At 43.0% G+C, this 13607-nt stretch overlaps 1 protein-coding gene across 5 annotated transcripts in view; it reads left to right on the top strand.

Moving 5' to 3' along the window:
- NRG1 (neuregulin 1) overlaps positions 1-13607 on the top strand; it is a 486241-nt gene that overhangs the window by 347726 nt on the left and 124908 nt on the right. For 4 of the 5 annotated variants that reach the window (XM_087741975.1, XM_087741974.1, XM_087741972.1 and 1 more), the window contains one exon: positions 1817-1867. The exons of the other annotated variant lie outside the window; for it this stretch is intronic. In XM_087741975.1, the coding sequence (XP_087598101.1) occupies positions 1817-1867 (51 nt within the window). The remainder of the gene's footprint in view (positions 1-1816; positions 1868-13607) is intronic. 5 annotated transcript variants of the gene reach the window in all.

The raw sequence follows: 13607 nt of genomic DNA, 5'->3' as shown, positions 1-13607 counted from the left end.
TTTGTTCAAAGGAGGTGACACGCTGGTCACTGACTCCACTGGGCTTGCCTTGCCTTCTCCCTTGTGCAGCAAGAATGCAGTCCCTGCACTTTGCTCCCTTCTTTCCCATGAACTAAATTTCTTGTTCTTGAGTGGTCTCTTTCCCTGCTTATGTCCCTTCCAGTGCCTGCTGCTACAGTACTGTTCTCTTTACTGCTATTGTGCCGCTGGAGAGGAGGAGGCTGGGATATTCGAAAGGCTGGCTGCATTCCTGATGAATCGCTTCACTGGCAGATTTCATGCCAAGTGGCACATCACACTGTTGTCCCGAAGGAGAGCATAAAGCAATACGTTCAGTGGCTGCTTGTTGAGGTCTTCTCATGGAGCTCTGAGTAGGTCTTTGCTATGTGGCTGGAGCAGAGACCTGCTCAGTCCCAAACCCAGCCAGGTGCCGTTTTTCCCACTGTTCTCACCCAGCCCTGGGTCCAGACCGTATCATCTTTCTCTGCCACTGCAGAAGTCTCCTGCTGATCAATAGAGTCTGGGGTTTTGGGCACTGCTGAATTTTTCCAGGCCTTGCAAAGGCAAGTAAGTTATTAGTGTGTTGCTTCTTTAATTGGAGATAGGCTATTGTGAGATGCTGGTGTTTAAATTACCACAAGCGAGGTCTCTTGAAGTATTGCTACAGTTACTTTTTGGTGATAGGATGACTTACACAGCGGTCTTAGATTTTAAGTGTGGTTTTACTCTGCCTAAAAACTGACTCTATTAGGTGACAGATTCATCTTTTCTGCCAAACATGACATGTTGTTAAATATTTCACTACAGAGCATGCAGTATGCCTGACCTGCTCCCTAGAATGCACAGGCTGGCTGCTAGCCATCCTGACATCCGTCAGCCCTCTCCACGGTGGCACATCACATTGCTGCCTTAGGCGAAGTGCTCTCTCTGCAAACTCTTCCTTCCAGCTGATAGTACTCCTCAAGCACACTCTCAAATTCTTTATTCATGCATGGCACTGTATGTTTTGCTGGGGTCTAAGACAGTGAAAGCCCATGCAGCCACCCAAATGCATGGCTCTGGTTTGCGGTGTGGTTCTGGTTCCTACAGCTCAGGAGGTTCAGCCCTAGCTTCAGGCTAGCTTGCTTCTTCCATCAACTTTTCTGAGTGCTTCTTTTGTGTGATGTGTGTTGAGGTCCATTTCCTTCAGCTGTGCTACAAAATTATTTGCCATCTTGAGAAGGCTGCTTCTTTTTCCTTTCTTTGTAATCACTCTGGGGCTGGTGCTGTGTCCTGTTTTGGTCCGGACCATGTCCTGCTCTCCCTTCCAGCTACAGCTCTCTACAGAGGTGGTGGCACTCATGGACCCTGCTCTCTTTCAAGCCACAGAGGTCCTTAGCCATATTTGTGGTAGACCTGGAGGCCTGACTGTCCATTTGGAGTTATGTGAGAAGAAGAAGCTAGCGTTTCCTGGGTCAGCATGTGGAGCTTCAAGACCCACTGCTTTCCACTTTCCTCTGATGCTGTCACAAACAGCTGAAAACTTTGCAGTGTCTTTGCCAGTTTTCTCCTGGCCTTCCCTCCCAGGACCATGGAGCATTTTTGCTGTAATTGATTATTCACAGTGTGCCTAGGACATGCTGTACTGACTTTGAAGTCCTTTGCTTTTTTGAGCTATCTCATTTTTTTCTCTGCTTTGGTGGGTTTCTGATTACTGAAAAAAAAAAAAAAGAAAAAAAGAAAGCTCTACTGGGGGAAGATGTTCAGGTTCCTCCAGTAAAACAGTGTAGCTGTGGCTGTATTCTTACAACTTTGTTGTTACTTCTGTGTGTTGCAGAACCCATGCTTAGGATACAAGCTTCAACAGAAGGAACAAACACTTCCTCCTGTAAGTATATACAAGTTGTTTAAATTATTGCTAGCAAGACCCTCAGGTACTTTTCTCACTCCCTAGCTCAGGAAAAAATGTGCTTCTATCTAAACGTGCAATAAGGGGTCAGGAGTGACTGGGTAGGATTCCTGCACTACAGATGCAGTTGTTATTTTTTATATCTATTATGAGTGTAACTCTCAGAGCCATGTCCTCTGTGGACTGATGGCTAAACACCTTCCTTCAGGAAGGTCAAAGCAAATGTTGGGGCAGGGCAAAGGAGGAGGAAACTGCTCCAGTGTTTCCTACCTGGAATTCCTTTCCCTGACCTCCCCAGGCAACGTAAGGCTTCAAATGCTGTTGCATTTGCCTCCATGGCCCCTGGCCTTAGGGTAGCTGGAATATCCTCAGGTCCAGCCATCCCCAGCTGCAGTGCATTTCCCTTCATCCCCATGCCAGCTGGTGCATGTTAGAGCTCCTCAGGTTCTTTCTCCTGTGCCCTGCTGCCTCTGGGAAGAGAATGAGGAAGGTGAGGACATATTTTTGTGTGTCTTGCCTCAGCTGGGACAGAGAACCCGAAATGGTTCCCCTTCCTGGGGAAGAGAGGTTGTGTCTCTGCTCATCTTGGGAGCACACTGGGAGCTATGGGAGTATCAGTGAGGAAGGTGACTCTTTTCTTCCTCTGTATTGATGTTTCCCAGGGAAGCAAGCTTTACAGCCATAATCCTGTGCACTTTCACCCTTGAGAACCACCATGTAGAGCCTTCCAGCTCTTTACTAGACTCAGATCCACCATCTACTCAGGCTGGTTTTGAGCAGCCTGGAAGGACACTTCACACAGTAAAAATCAGCAGGGTTGCAGGAGGTAGTGTATTGACGTTCTTCTAAAGCAGTAAGTATTGCTGACTGCCAGGAACGGGATGGCAGGTGAGATAGATCAGCGATCCAATCCACCCCGACAGTTCCAGTGTTGCTATGAAATACTGTGTGTGCTCTATAGCAAACTATACATAGATGCCCTTAACTGACGTCTAATAGCTACTAGAGCAGCACAAGGGGGAATGGTCAAAGCCAAATCTCTGGACACAGTATTCTGTACATTTTTCGTAATTTATATGAGATACAAAAGATTTATTTTTGTAGATTTTCTTCTCAGCTATTAGACTGATTAGTGTTTTACATGTGTGATGAAGGAATTTCAGAAATCTGGTAGGTTACTTAAAAAGACCAAAATGCTTTCTGCCAGCAAGGTGAGAAGAGTTAATGTTTTTGGCCTTCTTTTTTCTCTGATGCATAGCAGCAGGGTAGGCAGGAATAATTCCTGGAGCAATATAAAACAGTCATTTCTTTCTGTTCTGTTCTCAGTTGCATCGGTGCAACTCAGGAGTACTATTCAAGTCAGTAAAATAAGTAATGGAGAAGAGACAGCAGTATTGGATATTGCTGCCTATGCTGGGTAGGAAAGGTACTACAAAGCAGGAGGAAGCCAATGTTTATTGCTAACAGATGTGAGTGTCTACTCACACTACAGAGCAATGAGGGAATTGAGTCCACGTACTTATTCTAAAGTTGCTTAGGGCTTTTCTTTTCTGAATTTCAGTGGGACATGTCCATTTCACACTTGTGACTGTCAATCTTGTAACAGCTACAGGAGATAAAATAAACTGTTTTCTTCCACTTCTCAGACAATAGCAGATGTTCCAGAGAACATGCCAGTACTGTCACTGTTGGCCAGACGCTGGGAAAGACCTGAGAACAGCAGAGTGATTGAGTAGGCTCTCTCCGCCGGGCTTTCACAAGTGAACAGACGTGTCATGCTTTGCTTTTTTGGAGTTCCAGTGACAGACAGATATTCAGGGAGCTAAAAGTTTAAAAAACTGAAGGTCCCCCTACCCTTTTATGTGCACATGTACCTACACTCCTCAAAATCCAGCCCGTTCTGAGAGCGTGAGCCTCCATTCTTAAGTAAAGGAGAAGGAAAAGACTGTGATGTATTCCCAGTTTCACATAAAGGGCTGGTGAGTGGGTTGGGAGGTCAGTAATCCAAGGGACAAGGAAGAAATTAATGCTTTTGTGTCCTGTTTCATAGTGCAAGACTTTGTGGCACTGATCGTTAACGATGCCCCTGGCAGGTAGAAATGCTTCCCGCCTTCTCTTCCACCCCAACCATAGGGATTGTTCCATATATATTTATTTTGTACTGCATGATACTGAAACCTAATTTACATCTGTCATTTTCCTTGACGATGGAGCTCTCTGATACATTTTTTCCTGCTGAATGAAGTGAACAAACCAACAGCAACTGGAGCCCTGTGTGCTCTCACTACCAAGGACTGCAGAGGCCATTCTTAAGCACATTGGAACAATTTGGGGATTGAAGGCATTTTTCTTCCCCTTGTTTCCAGGACTACAGTGCTACAGTGCTCTGAAACAAGTGCCTTATGACCCTGTGACTTTCTTCTGCTCAGGATTTGCAGTGGAAAAAGTAAATCTGAGACTTCACCATAGTGCCTTGGTTTTATGGGTTCAGTCAACTATGTATTCAAGACTAGAGAATGAAAACGTGGTGGTCTTTTTACTCTTCTGGGACTTGTCAAAGTAATCTTGGCTTCTCACCCTGACAGCCAAAATATCATATATATGGCAGTCTTCCTTTCCTTTAGAAAAGTGATCCCAAAACTTGCATTCTTGTTTGTAAGTTACAACATACCTGGGAAAAATTTCAAAAGCAATCAGGTTTCCTAGGTTAAATTCACCAGTGCTGCACACAGCCTCCTGGTGGCGGTGTTCTGCAGGAACATTTGTATGGTGCAAGAGGGGAGAAGGGAAGTGGTGGGATACAGGCTCTTTACAGTGACCAGAGCTCCTGTTGGTGTGGGAGCTATCTACAGCACAGTATGGGTGTACAGAACAGCAGTGACATGGCACCTTATCTTACTGTTTCTATGGTCAGTAACAGTCTGGAAACCTGTGCTCTGAGGGCTAAACTGGATCAAAAGCTGAGCATTTATAGCAGTAGGAAATGAAGAAGTTGGACAGAGCCAGAGCCTGTGGGAGTATATTTCAGGCTCTTCATGATAGACAGACACATTTGCTTAGTTGCACCTTGCAGCATTACCTTCATGCCCTTGTTTATGCTGCCCACTAAGGGCTGCTCCCTAAAATATCTGTGGAGGCACTTCCTCCAGCAAAGAGGCAGGGCATACTGTGCACTCTGCATGTTTCAGACCTGATTGTCTTACACTGGGATTCCCAGTTCAGATGTATCTGCTTGTGCAAGATGGTGAGCCAGCAGCCATGGTATTGGATGTGCTTGGAGCATATTCTCTGCAGCATACATCCTCCTGTCCACTATCTAGCAGGTTAGTATGATGCCCAGCTGGAGGCAGGAGTATGGATGAAGAGCAGGTGGGAGGCTGATCCCACCTTGCTTGTGGCTTCTTTTTCAGAGGACTACAGAGCAAGTTTGTTTAGCTTTTGCCTAGAGGGAAAGACTCAGTGTTGGTCATCTACCCCATGGATTACTTTAATCTCATTTTCCCATAGACTTTCATGCTGGCCTCTAAAACCTGTGCAGAAATTTACAAAAGTTGGAGAAGAAATGTGTCAGTTTGCACTGCTCGTCTCTTCTCTCTGGAATTATTAACTTGCAAGCTCCAAGCTTTGCACAGCAAGGCACCTTTCTAGCACTTCATCTTCTCATGGTGCAATAATAGATTCCAACCTACATATTAAATGGAGAGCAGATACAGCACATAGAAAGGAGGCATGCAAAGACTTTTTGCCTGTCACATTTTCTCAAGTACAATACTAAGCTGCTTTGGTAAAAATGTTCTATGCTGAGCAGTAAAACCTTCTACGACATGGTGTTAGGGTCCTTGGTTTATACAGTATTTTTAACAGGAACATTTTTGCATATACAAGGCAAGCAGCCTAGCCAGTAAATCATCTGTGCCCTAAAATCTTAACAAGCAAGTTAAGTTTCTGCTAGTTTCTGCTTTCCTTCATCTCCTAAAGTGAACCCAGTCCTCCTCCCCTGTATTTATTTATGTATATTACCTGACAGGAGACCACTTTCAAAAAACATGAATTTTGTCTAAGAATCATACAAACCTGAATCAGCAATTCTGGAAAACAAAGCTTGGGCCCCCAATGGTATAGGTTTTATGTGGCTGTTTCTTTTGCCTTTGGGATACTTATCCAAACCTCTAAAGACCTTCTGATTTTGTTGCTATTTCAAGCAATTGTTTAAAGGGTCATCTTGATTTGTAACAAGTCCTTAGACCACTCAAGTTGTCCTGCTATCTGATGTTTGGAGTTTTGGTTAGATTTCTTTTTTTTTTTTTTTTTTACTAGTACTTACGCACAGGTACCTACAGGAGTGTGCTTGTCTTTGATGTATGGCCAAAAGTTGTGGAATCAAGAAAAGGCAGGTGAAGAGTGAAACTCCACTCTGCGGTCTTTCCTACTTTCTGAGGTCCATGTGCATTGCAGTTCTTTTAAGATACGTTGTGACTTGGTGAACAGATATCTTGCAGCGTAGTGGAATACAGTACATATGGAGTTTCTGAATTAATTCGGTTTGCTCTGTTCTGTTTGGCTTCATTTTATTCTGAGTTTGACAGATGTTAATTTCTAATATTCCCTCTACAAGTGGGAGGCAAAGAAGATGACAGCACAATGGACAGTGCTGCAGCAGTGTAAGGATCAGAAAAAATCATTGAATAACCATTGAATATGTGTTGAACTTCCTTCATCCCAAAAAAGCTCCACTGTTTTGTCATAAAACCTAAACACACTGGTAGCAGCTCAGTGACTTCTGAAATGCAGCTATCTTTGGGTGAAAGAGCAGAATTGTTTTAGGAGAGCCTAGTAACAGGGCAGAGTCACTTGGGGCAGGATGGGAAGAGAATACTGTAACCAATTGAGAAAGCAGAAGGAATTCAGATGGTGAAGGCAATTACTCAGGTTGCAGTTATGCTAGCACAGCAGGACTCCCCATTCCTGCTCTTGTAATAAGTTAGTCTGACGTCTTCAACTGTCAGCATTTAACTCATCCATTCCAGGGACTGAAAGGCTGCTTCTCCAGGAAAGCCATATACCTGATGCCTTAGTGGGACAGTGGGTCAGAGGAAAACACTATACCACCTCATGCATTTTGCTGTATTATTTTGGTGGGTTTATTTTTCTGAATAATCATCTCTGGAGAAAACACTTTGCTTTGTTCTAAGGACACAGGGAGTGAGCAAGGGCAGGGTCAGATAACTAGCTCTTGTTTAACATCAAATGAGTTTAAACCTCCTGGTTAGTGACATACTACTGAAAGAGCAGAGATGAAAACATGTCAATCCCCTGTTAAAACATAGCACAGTGTGCAGTATTTTCCAGTTTCTTTCTCCATAGTGGTCACTAATCACAGTGGGCAATGCAGTGGTAATCTCAGTACCCTTATGATTTGATCTGGCTTGACAAATCCTGTTTCCTGTGTTTAAATTTCACAGACAGGGCAAGCTCATGTGAGTAGATAACATTTCCCAGAGACACAGCTTTCAACCTTTTGTGTGATTCCCAGTGTAAGGGTGGTGTGACATTAAATGTCTGCTTCCAAACCACTTAATCTTTCAGGGTTTTCTGTAGTTTCACTCTTGGTCTCCCAGGCTTCCTCTGAGGGAGAGCTTGAGTTGGCACTGAGGACCTCAGCTGGGTTAGGCAGCTCCACTGGGAGGTTTGTACATGTCAAACTTCTGAGATAACACCACTAGTATAGAGTTAATTATCTTCTAGTGCTGGGGTTTCTTGTTTTTCTTTCCTGCAAGGAGGTCAGAGAGGTAAAAGGCAATGATGGGTATAAGCAGTATTAAAATTGGAAGAAGCTGACATAACAGTCACAAAGGAATAAGTGCAACAGTTTATATAGCTTAAATACAGCTGCCAGGGTGGAAGGGTTTTAAGGACATTGGTTTTAGCTATCTGTATGTTTGTGCATGTAAGAATAAATCTATAAGGCTAGCACTTGCATCAGCATTTGTATACATACATATATAGGTTTATAAAGTATATACGTGTAAGTGTGAATGCAATGGTTTGGATCTGTTTATTTCAGCCTGTGCTTTCCTGAGGTCACGGATTACACCATGAAAAGCACTACCAAATGTGCAGCAGTCTACTCTGCCAGCATACATGTCACAAAAGCTACTTCAAATGTTTCCGTTGCTTGTAATATTTCCGAAAGAATTTCACAGACCCACCTCCCATTGCCTTTAACATGTTGTGGATCATCTCCTTCTCTCCAAGGTCCTAACAGAAACTTCCCATCATTCAGCAAAAGGCATCAGTAGTTAATTTTTTTTAAAAACTGAACGTGTCCTCACTGGTGGATTGGGGACACCCTTACAACAGGGTAGCTGGCCAAAAGCCACATTGTTAATTGCTCCCTTAGCTGGGTGTCAGAGATGGGAGACTGTGCGCTCCATTCCTATCTTTCCTCAAGATCCCTGAGTACATCAGGACCTCTGTTTCTGAGGCCCTGTAATGGGAATTCAGCTTCAAGGGCTGCTGGTAAAGCCTGGTTTCTTTGAAGGGCTTCCAGAGGGTCTAATCATGGCAAAACCTTTCCTGACAGAGCATTAGTTTGTGCCTTTCTGACTTCTTCTCCCCACTATGCTGAAGTGACATATACTGTGTGCTCACCTGAGACCAACATCAGCATCTTTCTGATTTGCCAGCACAGCTGATGCTATACTGGAGGACGTGAGCTTGTAGCACAGGGCTGTGTTGGTAGTCTGACCTTGGTGTTTCAGTCACTGTGTCTTCCATGAGAGGAAGTCCCTGGTGTTGGCACTGTGACAAAAACAGGTTCTCAAGGACTTCCGTCCCCTGCTGGCTATACCCTTTCTGGGTAGAAATTATGAACATACTTTGTGGTATTAGATCAGCCTTCTTAAAATCTTCCCTCTTCCGTGTCATTTTTGAGAAGATGAGAGCAGAGGATAACACAGCAACAGATAAAAGATGAACAGAAAAGTACCCTGTTATCTTCAGAAAACTTGTAAAGTGTATGGCTTTGAATAAGTTTCCATTTCCTTAAGAATAATGCCTTGATAAATTACTTTTTACTTATTAAAAAATGCAAACTGCATGACAGAAGTTGTATTTCAAAAGCCATAGGCAGAGCACTGTATACAGAAATGTGATCTTTTCATAGATGCATGGCTTTGAAAAGCCATCACTGTGCCCCCTCATTAGCTTCTGCACAAACATAGTGGCATGCTATGGCTGAGGCTCAATTTACCCTGTAGTAGTTCCAACCAGGTAAATTAAAAGCAGTATTCTTCTTTCACGTTCCTATTCTAGCAGTATTCTAACAGTGCAGTGGGAGCCAAGCTAAACCCTCAGGAAGAAATTACCATCCCATCCTTCATGTCCACATCTTTTCTAAATTGCCTTTTCGTAACCTCTCCTAATTGGATGCAAAGTGGGAAAGTTGTATGTCCAGTGACTTTCATTATCAAAATGTTCCTGCAGGTTCCTAATGGTTTCTGCTGTTCTTCACATTCTCCCCCTGTACAGAGAGGAGAAGGAATCGCTGTAGTCACTGCAGCAATTAAAAAGCAGCCTTTTACAGTGTGATATTCCTTCTAGGTGTGCATCTCCCTAAATATTTAGCAGCAGTCAGCTAGTCAGTAATTTTGAGTTCCATCTGCAATAGCATGGAAATGCATGGCAGGGATCACAAAACACCCACTCTGTTTTTTTGAAAAGAAAGCTATGCCCTGGAGCAATTGTCCTTTATGAATCGTTTCTGATGGATGTCAGTATTTTCTTTCAGTGACTATACATGTACATAAAGGCTCTTGCATTTCTTCACAAGATTTTCTTCTTCTGACTGCCCACTCTTCATGCTAGTCATTTCAACTTTGTTATGGATGTACAGAGCTCATAGGCCTTATTAGCATTTTATTTTCATCACAGTATCCAGCTGTCTGAGATCTTTTGGCAAAATTCCAAATTTCCCCTTCTACAGGGATCTGCTTTTTAAAAGGGAGGAAACTTTTCACAGCCCTCTGATTTCCAAACTGCATCAATCCTGTTGCAAGCTAAAATAGCATGGGGCGTTTCTAATTTGTGATGGATGATCATAAAGGCTAAACCTAGGGTGCTAAGTGGAGTGAAGCTGAGGAGTGAGCTGGAGTGCTAGAGCAGTGTTTGCCCATTTCATCATTAACATGCTTTCGTGTGTCATTCTGGCTCACAGCAACTACTGTTTTTCAAGACACCAAAGCACAATATGAAGGATTAAGTGCATCGAGACCTTTCCCAGGAGGCAGTGTGGGTATCACCCTACCAGCTTGGCTCCCTTCACTCTAAGCAGTCCTCCCACATCATCCCAACAGACATTGCAACCCCCAAACACTTCCAGGTGCCTTTATACCATGCCAGGGGGAATTAATCACAAAGCCATATTCATGCCATAAAAACACCACCTGGGTGGGCTAAGACACAGCCTTCCCACAATTTACACACTAGGAACTGAAAAAAGCACACATGTAAATTATTTTTAACGAAGGGCAGAGCCACGGTGAAGCGGTGTGTGACATAGATGTAGCCTGGCCACAACACTTGCCCTTGGACTGAGAGCGTGATCCATCCCCTTTGCTACTGAGCAGTGTAGGCACATCTGAGCAGTCAGGCTGCCTATTCCACCTCAGCCTTCCCAACCATGGTGTACTTCTGGGGCACAGAGCAGCTGGCGTTACACCACAGCCCTCCTGAGTTTAGCAACCACAGCCACTGCTCTTGAACAGAGAGATTAGACACCACCTACTACACTCCAGTCCCAAGCCAACAGAGGAGACAACTGTTTTTCCAGCCCTGAGCATTTGGCTTTTTTGTTTGTTCATTTGTTTCTGTTTTGTTTATTCAGCACAGAAAAGCTCCTTGCTCCAGAGCTATAAATGTTCAGAACTGATGTTGAGTCAGGAGGGATTTGACTGGACACAGCTCTGCAGCCTGAAGCTTTTACAAACACCATGTGCCACTGAACTTATCTTAAAGTTTAGCCTTTATACATGGGGTGGTAATAGCCATTCAGAAGTTAATACAGTCATTATTTTTCTGAGGTTTGTAAAGTGGAATCTGAACTTTATTACTGATATTTTTCTGGTAATATTCACAATCATCCGAGACATGATTCTTAATAACACAGTCAAGCGTCTGACAGGTATTTAGATGAGCTTTCCAAAATGTCAGCAGGTTTGCTGTGGAGTATTACTGCAATGGTTGTTTTTCAAAAGAAAAAGAGAAGCCATACTCCAGAAAAGAAATATGAGGGCACTTTTTCAATAATGTCTATTTTGCAGGCAGATATCTAACTGTGAAAGCCACAGCTACCTCCATTGTGGAAAGCTACCCATTAGATTTACTGCTGCTAGTTGTGGCACAAATTGTCAGTGGCAGAAAGTTTTTTCTCGTCTTCTGAAATTAGAAGTGAGCTAACCACATCTGATGCTTTTATTTGTTTGAAATCTCTGTGTTTTTATATATAGTAACTGAGGATGTTCTTTCAGTTGTAGCTAAAATTCTGTTGTATGCTTTTAAGTACTGGAGTCCAATGCCATGGGGCATTAGTTCAACAGTTTAGTTATTGTTCTGAGAGAACAGTAGGTTTAAATGTCTGGTACTTTCGCCTGATTAAATGCCACCCCCCCTGCTTTTTTCAGTTCTAAGAAAGCCCAAAACTAGCACTGATTGTTTTGAATTCCTTAATATTTTATGTTATTTAAAGCAATGCAAACATGGAGTGATTCCACTGACTCCACAGGACACGCACTGAAATAGGATTGGAGTCTAATCTTGCACTATACTTGTTATACTGTTAGTATGACTTTTATTATTTCCCTGGAACAGCTCTTTCCTTCCATTCCCCACTGGGGAAATCTTTGGCTTAAAACAAGCTGCAGGCTATGCGTGGTTCTTGAATATTTTAATGATCTACACAAAATCCATTAGCTGCCACAATGGCAACTAATACTTGACAGACAGTAGGATAACAGTTGTCTCAGAGTCTGTGAGAGGCCAGAAGAATCTTAAACACTAATTTTGCAGGAAGGATGAAGAACTGCTTTGAGCAGCAATGCAGCCCATTCAAATGTGTGTCTGTCTGTCTGTCTTGATGCAGAACTGGTGTTTCAGTTCTCTGGTGTAATGAGCTCTGAATCAGATGCAGTCCCTGATTACTATGCAAGCTACATCTGCAGAGTAGATGCTTGTAACTCCTTTATATATTTGTCACTTTGGAGGGAGGAGGAGGTTAGGATAGGTCCAGGGAAGGAATGCTGTGAATATGGATTCCGTATTTTTTTTGGTAGCCTAGTAGTCGAGCCAGTGTAGCTGTGATCCCTAAGAGCAGCAAATCAATCCCCAGCTTCATGGGAGGTAACACAAGTCTGCAACTCTCCACGTGTGTTCAACCAGCATATTTGGGCTGTGCATCAGTGAAATGCCTTCCTGGAGGCAGAGGAGAGGAAATTAGGCATGGCTTAGGGACTGTTTACCTTAACCTGTCCAGTTACATTTTTCTGTCAGATGCAGAGGATTCTCGGTGTCTTCCCCGCAATGTCTGTATCCTGCACCAAGTGTATCTCATGTTGGCAACAATGCCGTGAGTGAATTACACTTTAGAGGACAGGAGCTAAATGCCAGCACCTTACTAATTCTTCCAGCCAAATGGACACCTGGAGAGCTAATGTATTGTTGTACTTACTGCTAGAGTTATGTGTAGAAAATATGCAGTAAAACTCCAGATAATTGGATGTGGATTGCATTTGCAATTATACGTTCACTGGATAATATGCATGCATCAGAGACCTAATATTCACCCCAGCAAGAGAGCACAGTTATAGGCAGGCTGAGCAAATGGAGCTTTTCAATTTAAATGTGCAAATGAATTTTATACACACATGGGTACTATTAGCAGATGGCCAGCAAGGAAGGCTGGGTACAGGGGAAGAAGTCTTTCCTTTTAATTCAGTAAGAATCTGTTCCTCTGGATGATGTTTCATCCTGAGGAATAGCTTTTATTATCTGTAAATATCTTGTAAAATAGAGATTGCCATTCATAACAACCATGTACTGGATGGAGAATTTTCTCTGGATGGGGAAAAAATAATCAAAAAGAGTGAGCCAAGTATACTGACTATTATCAAATTTGCAGAACAAGATGTGGAGCGGGTAGCTGTAATAGAAACACATTAGCTATAGTTGATGAATTGGCATAGGATTGCTGAAAATTTTGAAACTTCCTTAAGGAAAAGAGAATTCTTAAAAAAGCTATTTAAGAAGAAATGGGCATCAGCTAATTCTTTAGAATGGGAGGCAGGCAGTGTATTAGTTATCACTTGTTTAGACTTGCTGCTGTCAAGTTCATCTTCTGTATCCTGGTATTAAAGGGGTGGTGGAGCACACAAAAGGCTAGTCTAAACAGAAAGCAGAGAAGAGTATGTGTGTATGAGCTGGCATTTCTGCTGAGCCTTTGTCTCAACCAAATCTCACTGCTAATTTCTTAAATACTGCCATATTCTTGGCATCTCCCCTTTTGTTATCACAGGAAATTGTCAGCATGACAAAGTACATTACAGCATTTATAAGAAACACTAATAAGGGTCCAGTGAGTCTTTAAGGAGCTCTACATACTTTTCTGATCTCTGAGGGCTGTTTCTTCCTCAGGCCTAGTCATCATTGTGTCTTGGCCTTCAGCAGC

The sequence above is a fragment of the Nipponia nippon genome, unplaced genomic scaffold (genome assembly GCF_047370975.1).
Source record: "Nipponia nippon isolate SJK-2023a ecotype South Korea unplaced genomic scaffold, ASM4737097v1 scaffold_8, whole genome shotgun sequence".
NCBI lineage: Eukaryota > Metazoa > Chordata > Aves > Pelecaniformes > Threskiornithidae > Nipponia > Nipponia nippon.
This window is presented reverse-complemented; position numbering and strand designations above follow the sequence as displayed.